Below are 17031 nucleotides of genomic sequence, written 5' to 3' on the forward strand. Positions count from 1 at the left end.
CTCTTTCATACCATCAGCCATCAGACTGTCTACAACACCACAGCTCCCAGCATAGTCACATGTATATGTCTGTAAACTGATGCTGTCCCTACTTACTATGTAAATCCCAGGAACATTGCACATATATACAATACCAGTCAAAGGTTTAGACACACTTTCTCATTGATGTGAATGGGAAAGTGTGTCCAAACTTTTGACTGGTATTGTATATAATCTCAGGGACTTCTGCATTGCACATTTATTGCAGATTTACTTACACAAATATTGTCTAGTATAAGTATTTTATTTTATTTCATTTTGTCACTTTCCCCCTTACGCTGCTAGTTTTTTTCACTATAACATTAAATATACTGTCTATTTTAATTTGTCACAACTGAATTCCCTCCTCTTTTTGTTATTCTAACTCGTTTATATCTTACTCTGTCAATGAAGATGATGGGGGGGGGGGGGGGGGGGGGTGGGATTACTTCACAAAAAAATGGATTACTTTTTTTATTGTTGTCATACAGAGATGCATGACTTATGCAACTTTTTTTTTATAGAAGCATTTTATTGTAGACCTCTGTGTATCTTTACAATAATAAAGCTAACGAATCAATGAATAATATAACACAGAAACACACGCACTTGAGACAGAAAGTGAAGGAAACACTACTATCAAATCACAGTTACAGTATTTTATGGTATGAAGTCATTGTCGGGAATTTTTGACGATTTTCAATGAGGAAGTCGGCTTTGACTTTGGTTGAATGATGGACATATGTCTATGGCTTAAACGTCAACGGACCATAGCCTAAATGAGGACCTGAAACTTGTGGAAGACATACGTCAGCAAGATGGACTAGCGTGGGTTTACTTAACTGCTTAATGCACAGTTAATCTATTTCTTACATTATTACATTGAACTGATCTCTGTGAATTTTTGACTTTTTTGAGGTTATGTTATTGTTTGAAATTGTGAAAGTCCTGAAGTTTCAACTGGTTTTGCTGAAGATTTTCTCCACGAAAAAAAGAAAATCCACTCAAATATTTGCAATCTTGTCAGTATACCGGAAGCCGCAATAGTTCACTTGTCTTTGCCCACACCCATCATGCACCTGTAGGAGGGATCGAAACCGCCTTTTAATGATTTCCTAGCAGTCATACTGTAGGCGCATTGGAGATGTGAGCTCGATAAATATTACTTTAATCAGCATCATGGTCAGAAAGTGCGTCTTTTTCGCGTGTTTCTTGCTCACTTTCGTTTTTGGGATTGACAGTAAAGGTGAGGAACCCGTTTTCGATTACTTGTTGTATAATCCTTCGATGGAAAAGAGTTTGTTTTTCTCTCTATACACACGCCGACAACTGTGGACAGGATTTGTATTTGCCATCATTGCTTGTGGCTTACAATAGTTTTGTTTATCTAAAAAGGGACAATTGAGCGGACAAAATATTAGTACTTGCCAAGAAAGAGACCGGTTACTATGTGTGTGTGTGTGTGTGTGTGTGTGTGTGTGTGTGTGTGTGTGTGTGTGTGTGTGTGTCTTGATAGGGAATCACACACAAAAAAAAACGTGATTGTTGTGATTATTTAAAATGTCTCTGTGTTTTCTCTTTTATTCCAGACATTTTCAATGGTCATACATTAAAACTCTCCAAGTATTCCATTGTTAAACCTCAGGTGATTCATAGATGGGCAAGGAGCATCAACAGACAAGCACAGCCAAAAGAAGTAGGTTACAATTCTGGTTAAATGATCTTCTTAACCAATATTTTAATATGATGACATTAAGAATGATTTCTTGCTTTTAACTTTACGTTCCAATTCAGATATATGACGAGGAGAGGATATCATATGCTCTGATCATAAAAGACAGAAAGCACCTCCTTCATCTAAAGAAGAACAGGTATGCTACCCTTACTGATATAAGTCCTTATAAATGCTTCAGATCAAATAAAACATATTTCATTTTCTCTTCTTCTCAGAGACTTTTTACACCCAAACTTTGAGTCAACTTATCCGAAACAACATGTAAGTAAGCCCTTCCTCATTCTGGGTTAATCAGCTGGTTTCAACACTGACCTTTGATCTTGACTTTATGTTTTCTTTTTCTCAGGTGCATTGCTATTATCAAGGCGAGGTAGATGGATATGAGGACTCAATGGTAGCACTCAGCACATGCTCTGGCCTAAGGTTTGAATATGAATATATTCTATCCTATTCCTAGCAACAAAGTCACCTCTTATTTAAAAATTGTGAAGAGATGTATCCGATGTGTATTATATGATAGTGATATAGATATTAGCAGTGTGTTTTTGTCAACATCTTGATACTTATTTCAAGTACAGTCGATCAGGTTCATAACTTCAAAGGTTCTTGTCAGGTAAATTGTCTTTCTGTTCCGCTTTCTGTAATGTCATACCAAGTTATGCCAAGTTGGCAAATTCCGGCACAGCCCATCTTTGGAATGACGTTGTAAATGTTGCACTACTGCTTTACTTCATTTCCTTTTCTTTACTTTATAGGGGTGTGATCCTGTTCGGAAACGAGACGTATGCACTAGAGCCTGTGCCACAGTCTGCCAACAACGAGCACCTTTTGTATCTGCTGGAGGACATTGAGTCAGAGCCCGTCACATGTGGGGTTGTCAACGAGGCTGCACCAACACCTATCCACGAGCCCTTTGAGCCCGGCCAATCGCTGACGTCACTGCTGAGGGTAAGCACTTGCTGTGTTAACCCTAAAGCCGTGTTTACATTGTGAACAGGTTTTAAGCAGGAATTTTAACTGACTAATTTCCTCCTTTATTGTTTGTGGTCTCAACAGAGAAAGCGCAACTTACCTGACACCAGTTATGTGGAGTTGGTGTTTGTTGTTGATAATCTCAGGGTGAGTGTGTGTATCTTTTTTTATGAACTCACTTGTGTTGTGCTTAAAAAGGAAATAGCTGCAACAGGTTTTTGTTTTTTTTTAATAAGTAAGCAGATGAGCAGCACTGCCCTAATTATGTATTATAACCCATAAATACTGTAACTCCAAACAATTGTTCCTCTGTTATTTAGTATGGTACCAAAAGTACTGACAACTGTTATGATTTTTCTTATTTCATTAAAAGTACAATTACAAGAAACAAAATGTGACAGCAGTACGAGAGGAGATGGTGGAAATGGCCAATCTGCTGGATGGGGTGAGATTTTAAGTTTTTGTAAAAGAGAGTGTAATTAATTCTAAGCATTTGTTTTTAAATAATGCTATCGTATTATCACACACAATTTATAATTGAATTTAAATCTTAAATTTCATTTCTGTTCTCTTCTAGTATTACAAACAGCTGAATATCCGCATTGTGCTTGTGGGCCTGGAGATTTTTAAGGATAGTAATCCTTTTAGTGTGGACGGCTCTGCAGGACAGGTGTTGGGGAGGTTTGTCAGTTGGAGGAAGACTGTTCTGATACCAAAGATCAAGCATGACATCGGTCAACTCATTGTGTAAGTAACAGCTTTTTTCTAAGACGATGCCACCAGATGATGAAACACAATTTGTTTTGATGCGTGCCGCATAGTCTGAAATTTTTCTGAAAAGTACAGTAAAGAGTATGATGCTTTACTTGTATTTCCCTGTTTTTGTGTTTCTTAGTGGTCAGCCCAAGGCATATGGAGGAGGTGTGTTGGGCATGGCCTTTGTGGGAACAGTCTGCTCTGTGGCCAGCTCTGGAGGAATCAACGTGGTTAGTTTAACTCCCTTTTAACTTCTAACACCAGCTGACACCATCACGGTGCTCTGGTAGCAAGATCTTGAGTACAGAAACAGATACCCTCTGTATTATTCATGAGAAGCTCAGTCCCACAGGCTCTGGATAACACAGGAGTCAAACAGGTTAGACTTGAATACATTCTCATTATGCCTCATGACAAGGCAACTTTCTTCGAGTTATTGAATCGATAGTTACTTTACTGTTTAAATACTACGGTGTCTCACTAGCTTTTAAAGTCACATTGGATGAACAATTTAAAATAATTTAATGGTACCATGCATTAGTTTAAGAATTAATGTAAAGAATGACATTCAGTTTCACTTCACTGTGACTTAAATATATTCTTGTTTAAGGGAAGATTCATAGTGAAGTTCTTTTTAGATTTTTATATAATATTGATTAATAACTTTAATTCCAATACAGGATCATATATTTAGATATAGTATATAAATTATGCATAATGTTTGCACTTGAAAGAACTGAATTTCTATTCACAGTTCGGCAACGACGGTCTGGCTTATATCTCCACTGTGGTGGCCCATGAGATGGGCCATAACCTGGGCATGAATCATGACTCTAACAGCTGCAAATGTAATGGAAAAAGCTGCATCATGGCAGCCACCGCTGGGTAAAACATCTTTCACAAAATATTTCCTCAACTCCTTGACATGAAAGTTAAAAATTGTCCTTACCATATGGAAAAAAACAGCAGATAGCAGTTTTGTTAAACCCACTATTACAAAGTGTTCCTAATATTGTGCCCTCCTCATACATGTGAACTGGGACAAAATATTAAACGGCATTCACGATCAGAGCTGATATTGTTTTGGCAAGAATGTCTTAAAAGTTTTTGTTTTGTTTGTTTTTTTCATCTTGTGTTGCGGACTTTGGTGGTTCCCTAGTTTGGCAATATAATATAGCATTTTGGAAACTATACAAAAGTAATGACCTCTATACAGGTCATTACTTTTGTATAGTTTCCAAAATGCTATATCACGTTAAAAAACTACTAATTCATGTTAGTTTAAGAACTTAAGTGTCCACTGTACATATTTTTTTATCAATGGTTTATTCTGTTACCTTGTAGTGGTTCCACCAGTTTCAGCACCTGCAGTGGAGAAGACTTTGAGAGGCTGATCCTTCGTGGGGGAGGCGTGTGTCTGAGAAACCAGCCCTCCCTGTCAGATGTAGTTGGTATTGCCAAATGTGGCAACGGCCTGCTGGAAGGAAAAGAGGAGTGTGACTGTGGCACACCAGAGGTACAGTCATGTCTGTCAGACACACACACGCTCACACACAGCACTGAACAATTAAGTAAGTCTTTTTCTTGTAAAGTAAGTCATGTTTTATTTTTAATAGGAAAACTTTTAAGCTGGCATTTTAGGTCTGACAGCCACTAGACAGAACTGTTGAGTTGTAAATTGTCAGTATAGAAATGTGTTGGCCATGAACCTGAAAAGCAAGAACAGTGCAAACTTTATTTTTCAATATGGAAACACTTGCTAATCAATGATGCTTATAATTACAAATAAATACTTTTTTAAAATCAAGAATAATATTTTGCTGCAACATAAATGCACAAATATTTACAGAGTCAGACACATTTTGCTTTTAGTTCACAGACTAGACCACACACATATCATGTGAGAACCTGATGGATTTTACAATTAAATTCTACCTTATTCTGACCGTGTTCAATTTCTGTACTTTTTCTGTCTTTTAAGTGCGGTGTTAAACCTTTTTTCTCTCTTTCCATTTCATACAGGAATGCAAGAATGAATGCTGTGATGCTGCCACTTGCAAACTGACACGCGGATCTGCCTGCGCCCAGGGGGAGTGCTGCAACAACTGTCAGGTCAGCATTATGTTGGGCGTTAGACTGGAGTCATAGCTCAATGACTGTACTGCAATAATAATAGTGTGTAACCATGATATGTGATGGGTTTTTGTGCTTTAGATCGAAGTTGCTGGGACACGATGCAGAGAGTCTGCCAACACCTGTGATCTTCCTGAATACTGTGATGGCAAGGCTGCGTTCTGTCCCAGTGACTTCTATGTCATGGATGGCTTGTCCTGCGAAGATAATGCTGCGTACTGCTACGAGGGCCGATGCCAGACATACGATTTCCAGTGCAAAAATATCTTTGCCCCAGGTACATTTAATAATGGCTGATACTCAAAGATTTCTGCAGCTAATTAAACTCCAGAAACTGTTAGGATCCTGTACTTTCGTTCACCATTTCCAGGTGTGAGTCACATCCTGTATCAGTCAAACATGTGACACTAAATTTGTATTTGTGTAACACCCTAACTATGGATAATCCAGTCAAGAATGCGTCAGACCACTGTCTACCAGGATGCAGCAGCATGATATTAACTCACTTCTCTTGTCATAAATATTTTATCTTGGATATTATTTCTCTCTTGGGCAGAACCAGCAACAAAGGCAGCAGACACTTGTTTTAATCATGCAAATACTAAGGGAAACTTGTTTGGAAACTGTGGAATCACCAGCAATGGACAATATAAGAAATGTAGCGTAGCGTAAGTACAGGTTTTTTTTAAATTATTGAATGATATGAACTTAACTGCTGATCCATATAAAGTGTGTAACTCTGGGGAAAACTGCAGTGTATGCAGGGTCACATCCTTGAAATTCCTGAATTATACATTGTACCCCTTGTGTTGAAATTATTTGGGGCAAATTTAAGGTTTTCAAGGTAAAGTTATTCTTATCAAATGACCAAATAATCTGATCATCCATCCTTTCAGTAGAATTGGGTTTAGCAAACCCATGTGGAGTCTTTTTAACATAGGTTCTCTTGTTTGTTTAAGTGAGAAAGTTTGTTTTATCATACTTGTAGAAAGCCCTTCAATTTAATATACTTAGGATTGTAATTATAAACAAAATGAAGTGATGCACCTTTAATGTGTCACTTAAAGGATATATTACTTTTGTACTTCCAGCATGTAACTCATTAACAGCTGTGGGAACTGATTGTGTTCTCTTGCATCTATACCACAGAAATGCTATGTGTGGAAAGGTGCAATGTACTAACCTGGACGTCAATCATCCTCCGCCTGGTGCCCATGTCAGTATCCAAATTATTGATGGGGCAAGTTGTGTTAATGCAGACTTCAACCTTGGCACAGATGTGCTAGATCCTGCCTATGTTAACCCTGGCAGCCCTTGTGCTAAAGGAAAGGTAAGCAGATTTTGAAGACTGGAAACTATTTGAAAGAGTGTACACACCAAAGAGAAGGAATGTAATCAGGAACTAATTTGATTTTTTACTTGTTCCTGGTCAGTACTTTCATTATGAAAGTGGAAAAATAACAGTAATAATTCCTCTCTGTCAGACCTGCATTGACTTCCAGTGTGTGAACGCCTCTGCTCTGCTGCCCAACTTGGACTGTCATGCTGAGACCACCTGCCACGGCCGGGGTGTAAGACAATATTTTCTTTATAGCTGCAAGACTTGGACAATGGACAATAAAAAATCTGCAACTCTTTTGATAATTGATTAATCATTTTGGTTAATTTTCAAGCAAAAATACAAAACATTCCCTTGTCGAAGCTTCTCAAATGTGAAGATTTGCATCTTTTCTTTGTCATATGTAATCTCTAAATATTGAAACTTTGGCTTTAGAAAATTGTACAGGTATTTCTTAGTATGTTTTTTACATGTCACTGATAAATAAACAATTTATAAAGAAAATAATCATCAGATTATCAGTCCTGAAAATAAATAATTCCCAGTTGCAGCCCTAATTTTCTTCACTTTCTTTGCTCATTTACCAGCCAATAGTGACCTGTCTGACATTGCTGTTGTAATGTTTTCTTCAGATGTGTAATGACCAAGGACACTGCCACTGTCAAGACGGGTGGGCACCGCCCAACTGTGACAGATCTGGACGAGGTGGCAGTATAGACAGTGGTCCTGCTCAGATAGGTGAGTTTGGATTGTTAAAGTCACTCTACTATATACAGATTACTTATCTCTGTGACACTTAATGCCACACTCATGAGCCCTTGAACAAACATGAAAATCAGCGATGAAGCTGTCCAAATGCATCACTAGATACACAATAATCTAGTGACCAAGATTATGTAGCCTCATGTAGTCATTTAAAAGGGCTTCATACTATTCAAATATGAAAGTTTATGTCCTCTGCTGTCATGCCTAAGGTAACTCATCTAATAGTGGAGTGAAGAGTTGCAATGATTACCAAATTAATCAACTAGAGTGAATCACAGAAAGTTAATCAGCAGCTAGTTTGATAATCAAATTGTTGTTTTGCCAAAGTTTTGCTGGTTCCTGTGAGGACCCACGATTAACTAAATATGTTTGTGTTCTGGACTGTTGGTCAGACAAAATAAGACATTTAAAGAATTCACCTTGGGCTGTGGAAAATTTATAATGGACATTTTTCACAAAATGTTATGAGCAATCAGATTAACTGATTTTTTTTTAAATATTATGAAAATGTAATTTCAGTCTTTCCATTTCCTCAGCTGTATGTCCACTGGATCAGAAATGGAAAAAAAAAATTGTAGGTCATCAGCTAGAAATACATGTCAGCTGTTATGTGACTTATGCAGCACTTTATACTGTAATGTTCCACTTTTAATACCTCAGACTACTCCCTGAGGAACGGCCTGTTGATCTTCTTCCTTCTGGTGGTTCCTCTTCTGGCTCTTGTCATTGTGGCACTTCTCTACGTCTTCAGGAGAGACACCCTGGACCCCTGTCTTAAACGAGGCCGTGCCAAGTAAACATCAACACACATTTAAAATATCCTGATAAATATTTTAGAGGTTGCAGTTTGTGTTTTTGTATTGTAGTTTTGATGAAAACATGATTTCCTTGTTGTTTTTGCATTTACAGGTCACGTAATGCTCCAAGTGGAAATACAAACAGTCAGCCAAACAGCAATGTTCAGACAAGAGCCACAACTCAGCCCCCAGCACGGGCTGCTCCTGAAAGGGTAAATACTTTTGTTTTTTCTCAACCATCACTGCAGGGAAGTTACTCAAATATCTAGTTTCCTGTAGGTAAAACAGGTATTTATTTCCTGAAATGCGGTCATACAAATGGGAACAGGTAATTTAATCAGTAATGCAGTTTTTTCAGTATATCTCTAAAAACTGACTATAAGTTGACCTCAAATTGATTTTTTTTGTGTGTTTAATTTCAGCCTGCACATCCACCAGCTACCTCAGTTCCAATTTCTGGGTATGAACCTGTTAAACTTTATTATTTCACAGCTACCTCAGATCCAAATTCTGGGTATGAACCTGTTAAACTTTATTATTTCACACGATCCAATGATCCATACTTTTCACACACTTAAATGGAAATTAAAACTTTAAGTGTACAAGTGTAAACATAACAGGTTTAACTGAGTTTGTACACAACTTGTCAGTTTCAGGTATGGAGAACTAGATTATTGGAATACGGAAACAAGCGCCACCCCCAAGCAGGGCCCCGGAGTGCCCAAACCAATCCCACCTCGGCAACCGCCAACATGATTCTCTTTTTTATACTAAATATTGACAGTTGTATTGTGACTGTATGAAGTTAACTATATGAAGAGACAATTTTAAAAGAATGTGATGGACCCACTGTACTTTTTCGCCAGACCTATATTTATTCAACTGTAATGCTCAGTTGATCATGTTTGATAAGGCTGTTGAATGTGTAAATATTTTTAGAATATGGTTGTTTTTTTAAATGAGATTCCTGTTTATTACTGATTGGAAATACCTGCACATCAAATGTAAAAGAAATCATCCACAAATCTTTTGTATTTTATGCCATTTTGTTTAGGTTTTGTTTTTTTGTTTGTCAAAATATTTTAATGATTTTGTGAATGTTAATTGTAATAAAAACTGTATCAAATAATTAGTTTCAAGTTTGTTTTTTGTTTGAATCTTTTGTAATGTAAAAGATTCATTTGTAACTGTAGTAATCATAATCTATGAGAGATACACATTGGAAGTATGTAGAATTATGGAACTGGCCCTGAATGGAAATACTCTTATCTTGCTTCTGCTCTTATATTGGAAGTTTAGACATTTAACAAGCATATTACTGCTCTTCATTCGTACTTTTGGACATACACATGTATCATGTGGGGAATTAATAATTGTAAAAAAAAAAATGTTTTTAAAGAATAGTATATAACTGTAATTACCAGTCAGATGGTGGTTCTGTATTTTATTGTAAGAAAACAAAACAACCTGAGAGCCCACCTGTTTGTGTCTACTTTTGACCCCTCATCACAGGTGTAGTGCAGCCATGAATTGTGAGCAGTTCAACTTAAGAATGATTTTCCCTCCTAGATTGTTAAATTTAGTAATAACTTTATTTGTATAGCACTTTTCTTCATAAAAGAAATACTGCTCAGTGACTTACAACAAAAGAAATTACGGGCACCAAGTGTTTCACATTAAAAGGCTATAAAATAAACAAAAACAACATTCATGCAGCAAAGAAATGAATGTAAAGTAAGAAAGAAAATAACATTTAGATGACCAAAAAGATGAGAAACATACATTTATACATACAACAACAAATACTCTCAATATATTAATATTCTCGTGAAGGACTGTCTCAAGTTTATCCCGTCTGTAATTCACTGTTTCTGCTCTTTACTCGCCACGCTTCACCAGGTGGACTTTTACTTTGAAATAACCTGTCCGGAAGTCGTTTTTTTTCTTCTTCTTCATTGTGATGCGGAAGTCAGCTGTAAGCTACAACAATTATGGATGTATGAAGAGACAACACGTAAAAGGCTGACACCGGTGGGCTGTAGTAGGCTACATGGCAGCGGAGCTGGCTGCGGGTGTCGGCTGGGCTCCGGCCTGTTTGTGTGTCCTCTGCGGGCTGCCGGCTGCGGGGAAGTCCACTCTGTCCCGCACGGTCTGCAGCACCGCCGCAATGCGTGGATGGAGGTCCACTGTGGTGCCCTATGATGACCTGATTCCCGAGCATGCTTTTCAGGCCAGAGTTTCAGGGGAAGATGGCAAACTGCAAGAAATGGTAAAGACGGATCTGTTAAATTAGCAGATATGTATTACTGTCCCGAAAAAGTGCAATCTGATAGGAGAGCAAATCAGAAAAATATCACAGTTATAAAATGTGAAATATTGGGAGGACTGAACAATTCTCTGGCCAACAATTGAGTTGTAGTATTTTTCCAGTGATAACAGTTATGTCATAGATAACACTAATTCCTTTCATGACCAGTCAATTTCATTTAACTATTCAAGACTAATTCTGTCAAGTTATTAATGTAAATGTGAAACTGTGATATCGTCGGATATCAATTAATAGAATTACAACATATACTTCGTTGAGCTGACTTTATTTGCAGGACCCATCACGGCATAGTACATGATCAACGTGTTAGTACCATTTTAGCATGTCTTCTTCTGTATACACACAGACTGCCTAATCATAAGATACTCCAATCCAGGTGCGCCCTCTATAGGTCTACAACTGTAACAGAACACAATAGTCACTACAACAGAAACTGTATGTTATTGAAGACTAATACTGCATTTGTATTCCTTGTTTTCTTTAGAACCACACACACACACACAGTCAAACATCCAAACCTATCCCTTGTGCTCATCCATGATCCATGTTAGCTCAACGATTGATCATTATTTGGATATAACTCTCTGTGCCCTACTGTCTGATCATAGTCCCCGTACTTAAAGGAGCCATTATTTCAGCACCCCAGAGACACTCTATCACATGAACAGTAATATTAAACCTTCAGTGTACATAGTAGTTATATCATGAATAATATAACAATAACTATGGGAATAACATAGTTAAGCAAAATGTCTTGTAGTATAATAGAAATATTTGAGGGGCACTATTTGAAATGTTGAAGAGGAATATACAATAGAGGCACATATATTCACTGGAGACATTAAAAGCTTTTTCCCTGTTCTAGTGTTTATATTGTGGCCTCCTGCATAATATTACATATACCATGACAATTTAAATTCAGTTTCATATTCTCAGCATGTGTTTAAAAAAACTCCTCAGACATTACTTTTTTGTTTTGTTTTTACCTTTCTAGCACACTGAATGGAGGTTGCACAGACAGGCAGTGTTGCAGTGCATTGAGCAGTTCTTGAAGAAGCCTGAAATGTTGGCAGTGCCACCTACAGGTAGCAGCTGCCAAATCAACAGTGCTGCATGGGAGCGATGCATCCAAGCTTTGCTGAAGCCTGAAACGTCGGACTACTCTCAGGCTGACCGGGCACCACTCGTATTTCTACTGGATGACAACTTCTACTATCCAAGCATGAGATATGAAGTTTTCCAACTTGCAAGAAAGTGTACGTTTTCTGTGTGGAGCATAAGCTGATAATTTGGATGATCATAAAGGATACTGGTAGTCTTGCATGGTTCTGCCCATCAAGCATACTTGAGATAACGGGTTACAATTTTGTAGGCATACTGACAATTTTAATATAGATTTAATACTGCAAACTTGCTGTTAAGAACTACTGATACCAAACAATTTTAATTGTTTTGCAAATAATTCTTTTTAGAACACTTACATAAACTAAAACCATGGCAGCCTGGGCGAACAAGAAATCTGATTAAAATGTTGTGGTACACTTTGTAAAATCATCATTTTGTATGGGTTATTACATGTGAACTACCACTATGCCCTTGAAGTGTTGGTCATTTGATTGAATGAAAAGGTCAATTGTTGTTGCAGATTCACTGGGCTTTTGTCAGGTGTACCTGCAGTGTGATTTGGAGTCATGCATCAGCAGAAACCAGAGCAGGTCTGAACCCATTCCTTCTGAGGTGATACTGGAGATGGCAAAGCGTATGGAGACTCCAAATCCTCAGAAAAATTCATGGGAGACAAACAGCATTTTACTCAACACTACAGAAAATATTCCCACATGTGACATGTAAGGCACCACAATGATTAGTCAATAATCAATAAGTACTTCAAGTCCATAAACAGGTATTCATTTGTTGTGTGTCTTCATGTGTGGCTTGTCCTCAGCCAGAGGGTGATGGAATTGATCTCTGCTGCACTGAACAACCCACTGAGCCCAGTTGAGGACAACATGGAACAAAAGGTGTGTCAATGTAGTACCCCTCAAGCGTGAGTCAAATTTAAACTTACAGCTACATTAGTGGAGAATAATTTACTTTTTAATTTTAATTTTTTCTTTTTTACAGGAAGCTGACCGCCAGAAATGTGCCAATAGTGTGGTTCACCAGGCTGACCAGACCTGTCGACGCCTGATATCTGAAGCCATAAAGACTGCCAGAGGTCAGTAGTTAGATTAATATTATACATGATTTGCATTTGTCACTTGAAACCCTGCATAACAATCATTTTGTTATCTGAACTTCAGAAAGTCAAGTACGTCCTGATCGTATGAGGTCCTTGGCCACTCAGCTGAATGAATCCAAAGCGAGATTTCTTCACAACCTGAGGAAACAGTTCCTACAGGAAGTGCCTTTCAGTGAAGAGGACATCGATGTGGAACGTGTGGTGAAAAGAGCAGTAGATGTTTTTGACAATGATAAAAATGAACTCTTGTTAAGAATCATAAATGACCATTCTTGAGTTTTGACAATGGTAAATTTAATCACATCAAAGGTCACAAGTGAAACTGTGATACAGTAAATTGTATTTTATTTTTTATTTTTCCTGGTCACTTGTTCATCTTCCTTTGTGGGGCTTTGTCAAAAAAAAAACTTGAAATGTACTGTATGTGTAAGTTATTTACTAAATTTTGTTTGGTAATTAAAAACGTATAATATATAATATACTGAACACTTCACCAAAGTGAAGAATCTTGACTTCAGACCAAGATTTAAACAAAATCTGCAGGTCACCTTTACAGTGTCTCAACATCAGCTACAATACAAAATAAGTTGCTACAATGAAAATGGGTTTGAACAATACCACAAAAACTACTCAAGTCAATGTATAAATATTTGTAGAAAAAGGTTTCAATGGTATAAATTAGTACCAATAAAAAGAAATAGTGAAATCCTTCTGAAATAATACTAACTGATTTGGGCGACACCTTCAACAGTCTATGACGTGAGGTATAAATAAATATCAGGACAGCAAGCAGGATCATGGGTCAGGCTGGACACAAACTTAATGTTCTGAACAGAAAATGAGTCAGTTTGGCCATCAGCCTCCAAACATCCAGCTTCAGTTTTTAAAAATATACCAAACTGGTGAGGTCATGATGTTTAACATTAAATACTGTTAAGTTGTATTTTATTACAAAAGGTTCTATATCTAGATGCCCATATGATAGTGATTTACTTCAGGAGCTGAGTGAAATCCTGGTGAATCACTGGAAGGTAAGAAGATTTGTCCCAAACACCATGATTACATGTACCAAACACATGTAGCTGCATTCAATAAAGACAGTGGTCAGAATGATCTAGCTCAATGGTTTTTCATGTCAAGGACCCCTAAACTGACCATGCCCCCCCCCCCTCAACACTTATAGTAAATATATATTATTATTCCACTTTTTGCTGGGGACCCCCCAGAACCCTCTCAAAGACCCCTAGGAGTCCCCAGACCCCACTGTGAGAACTACTGGTCCAACTAACTAACACTGGCTATGCTGCAAACTATGCCCTGTGTTTTTCTACTGCAGAGATGCTGTATTATAAGATGTTTCTGTGCATTATGAGTTGTTAAGTTATGAGTCGCGTGGAACTGCAATAAGGCAACAATATAGTGCAGTTAAGTGTAAAACAAAAAAGTAATAGGAAATTGTACATAAAAACTTAAAGGTGTGAATCACTGTTACTTATCAATGCTGTACATGTACTGAAAACAAGGATCAAAGACTGCACATGCAAGAGATCACTTGTTATGTTGCCCTCGGGCAAAATGACATGCAAAGTCATATTTGTCTATGCACGTGTAACCGCAGATGTTGCATCTGAATGGATGTTCGTAGCCATGGCAACCCATGTGAATGGTATAGAGAATATTGTCAGAAAAATGAATTTCACAGTGCGGGCATTTATGCAAGAGATGTTGGTCTGGTGTGGTCAGGACAGGGGTGGGAGTGCCTGGCTGGCTGTTGCTAACACTTGCAGTAGGAGCGTTCACGCTGTTCTCAAAGCCGAAGCCAGGCTCGGGACTGCAGCTCCTGTGGCCTGAGATGGGAGACTCTTTTGTAGGTGGGGAAGTCTGCATTCCATTTGAACACAATGCAACTGGTGTACCAGAGACCTGCTGAATGAGGATGGGCTTCTCGTCCTTTAAGGACTCCCTGTCTGGGGATGCAGGAGTCTGAGACTCAGGATGAAGGTCAGCCAACTGGCCAGCAAGTGTAGACAGCTGGTCCAATGGGTTATTAAACGTCAAACCATTAGCACCTCTGTCACAACTATCGTTCTCATCCCCCTGGGGAAGATTCTTGTACTCACTGCTGTTCAAATGGTGGTGGAGCTTGTGAGACATGTCATTCAGGTAGTCTGACTTTGGCAACACCACGGAGGAAGGGCTGAAATTGATGAGTAGTCGCCTACTGAAGCCGAGCGAGCCTGTCCTCTTCTGCAGGGTGGTCAACATTCTCTTGTTTGAGAAGGGAGAGCGTACAACCCTTGCAGGCACAAGCTTGTGGCGGCGGCGACGGTGGTGCGACAGGTTGCTGCGGTCGCTACAGCGGAAGGCGCAGAGGTCACACTTGTACGGCTTCTCTCCTGTGTGTGAGCGCATGTGGGCTTCCAAGTGGCGCTCATACGCTGAAGCAAATGGGCACAGCTGACAGCGGTGAGGCTTTTCTCCTGGGTGACAATCAGTAAGGGAAATTTACAGGAAAATAGTGAGTGCAAAATGCAGTTATGATATAATAAGGGGTTATACAAAGAAGGGCTGGTAGATAAAAGAAAATTCTGACAAGAAGACCATATGTCCAGTATTAACATTTATATGCTTTGTAATGTAAGAGAGTCACCCTTCAATTAATCTGGTTGATGTAGATCACATCATGACTGTAAATTAAACACATTTTCAGCAGGAATTCTTAAGTATTTTAGAAATTAATGTGACATACAGTAAATGTGACTTCATAATTGTTTTGTACTGTTAATTTAAGCAAAATTAGTTTTATGTATTTTTAATGGCTGCAGTATGGGTGGTTAGCCCAAGACAAATGTCCTACCTGGTGGGACAATAAGGTTTATCTTGATCTTGAGAAAATACTGATTAATTAGGAACATTCCTACTGAAAAATATTACAATTCAAAAATATTATTCGTTTCATAATTTGTTATAATTTTGTTGGGAATTACTGAACTTCCTTACAGACCCCAGCTTGAGAGCCATTAGTATATAACAGTACCTACAAGTGTGTCTGGATTACTTGCATTGTTTTATTATGTTTCCTAATGAAAGAAGTGGAAACACTGACCTGTGTGGATCCTGATGTGCTCTATTAAACGAGCCATGCCCTTGTTGGCATAGCTACAGTAGCTGCACTTGTACTTTCCATCGCAGGTCCTCTCCAGGCCGTCCATCTGTACATCTGAGCCATCCTCCACTGACAGGCTCACCTCCACAGACGGAGGGTCCAGACCATTGTGCTCACTCCTCGGGGCAACTAAAACATAAAAACACAGCATGACTTTAACATCTTACTCTTCACTTATCTAAGAGATATCACGGTGTCATTTGTTGTGCTGCCTTCCCACCGGCTGGAAACGGCTCCGCTGACTCTTTTTCTCCACAAACCGAGCCAGAGATCATGTTGACATGCTGGGTTTGCTGTGTCAGGTATTCTTGGAATTCCTTCACAAAATCCACAGGTTCGGTCTTAATATCTTCCATTTTTTCTTCTTCGGTGTTGCACCTGAAAAAATCAAGACAACGCAAGCCTATGGTGAACAATTGTGACAAATCTCTGCTTTCATAATTGACAGTTGATAACCTACAGTAGCTAACAAAGCTGCCTATAAAGGGTGACTAGGATGGTTAGCTCACAGCTATTAGCAAGGGTTAACATCACCCAGCTTGCGCGGCCCTTACGGCAGTTTTTATTTCTTTTACACCAACTATCTAACACAATTTTCAACGAGGTCGGTACCTTACCTTTCAGCTTTTGAATAACATAACTGCTAAGCCGAGAGAAGCGTGAAAAAGGGGCCTTTGGGGTAAATTATCCAGCCACAACCGTAACCAGGTAAACGCTTGACAGCTTCCGTTTCCCTCTGTTGCGTCAATATTACGTGTCCCCACAAACGCAGCTGTTGC

General features: G+C 38.5%; 3 protein-coding genes across 6 annotated transcripts; 2 read left to right on the forward strand and 1 right to left on the reverse strand.

Annotated features, from left to right (window-relative positions):
• Positions 1-1178: 1178 nt before the first annotated feature.
• On the forward strand, positions 1179-9620 carry zgc:174164 (uncharacterized protein LOC570656 homolog). 3 transcript variants are annotated; one of them, XM_062442507.1, is made up of 22 exons: positions 1179-1264; positions 1608-1714; positions 1813-1889; positions 1969-2014; positions 2100-2176; positions 2509-2701; positions 2810-2872; positions 3099-3170; positions 3303-3472; positions 3621-3711; positions 4236-4366; positions 4826-4997; positions 5504-5593; positions 5696-5891; positions 6171-6282; positions 6764-6944; positions 7099-7185; positions 7586-7691; positions 8379-8511; positions 8628-8727; positions 8938-9029; positions 9166-9620. In XM_062442507.1, the coding sequence occupies exons 1-22, from the start codon at positions 1198-1200 to the stop codon at positions 9269-9271; spliced, it is 2469 nt and encodes an 822-aa protein (XP_062298491.1). In that variant the 5' UTR covers positions 1179-1197; the 3' UTR covers positions 9272-9620. The 3 variants fall into 3 exon arrangements, with proteins under 3 accessions (XP_062298491.1, XP_062298492.1, XP_062298493.1); XM_062442508.1 differs by having other exon boundaries at positions 8938-8975; XM_062442509.1 differs by lacking the exons at positions 1969-2014; positions 2100-2176.
• A 509-nt stretch (positions 9621-10129) lies between these two features.
• Positions 10130-14220, forward strand: LOC134003275 (L-seryl-tRNA(Sec) kinase-like). Its single transcript, XM_062442419.1, has 6 exons — positions 10130-10784; positions 11839-12100; positions 12490-12691; positions 12790-12865; positions 12969-13062; positions 13148-14220. The coding sequence occupies exons 1-6, from the start codon at positions 10566-10568 to the stop codon at positions 13360-13362; spliced, it is 1068 nt and encodes a 355-aa protein (XP_062298403.1). The 5' UTR covers positions 10130-10565; the 3' UTR covers positions 13363-14220.
• A 27-nt stretch (positions 14221-14247) lies between these two features.
• LOC134003274 (zinc finger protein Pegasus-like) lies at positions 14248-16982 on the reverse strand. Of its 2 annotated transcripts, none has more exons than XM_062442418.1 (4): positions 16870-16982; positions 16473-16630; positions 16193-16381; positions 14248-15566 (listed from the first exon to the last, which is right to left on the reverse strand). In XM_062442418.1, the coding sequence occupies exons 2-4, from the start codon at positions 16606-16608 to the stop codon at positions 14635-14637; spliced, it is 1257 nt and encodes a 418-aa protein (XP_062298402.1). In that variant the 5' UTR covers positions 16609-16630; positions 16870-16982; the 3' UTR covers positions 14248-14634. The 2 variants fall into 2 exon arrangements, with proteins under 2 accessions (XP_062298402.1, XP_062298401.1); XM_062442417.1 differs by having other exon boundaries at positions 16473-16613; positions 16854-16967.
• Positions 16983-17031: the final 49 nt, after the last annotated feature.

This window comes from Scomber scombrus, chromosome 21, assembly GCF_963691925.1.
Source record: "Scomber scombrus chromosome 21, fScoSco1.1, whole genome shotgun sequence".
NCBI classification, from domain to species: Eukaryota; Metazoa; Chordata; class Actinopteri; order Scombriformes; family Scombridae; genus Scomber; species Scomber scombrus.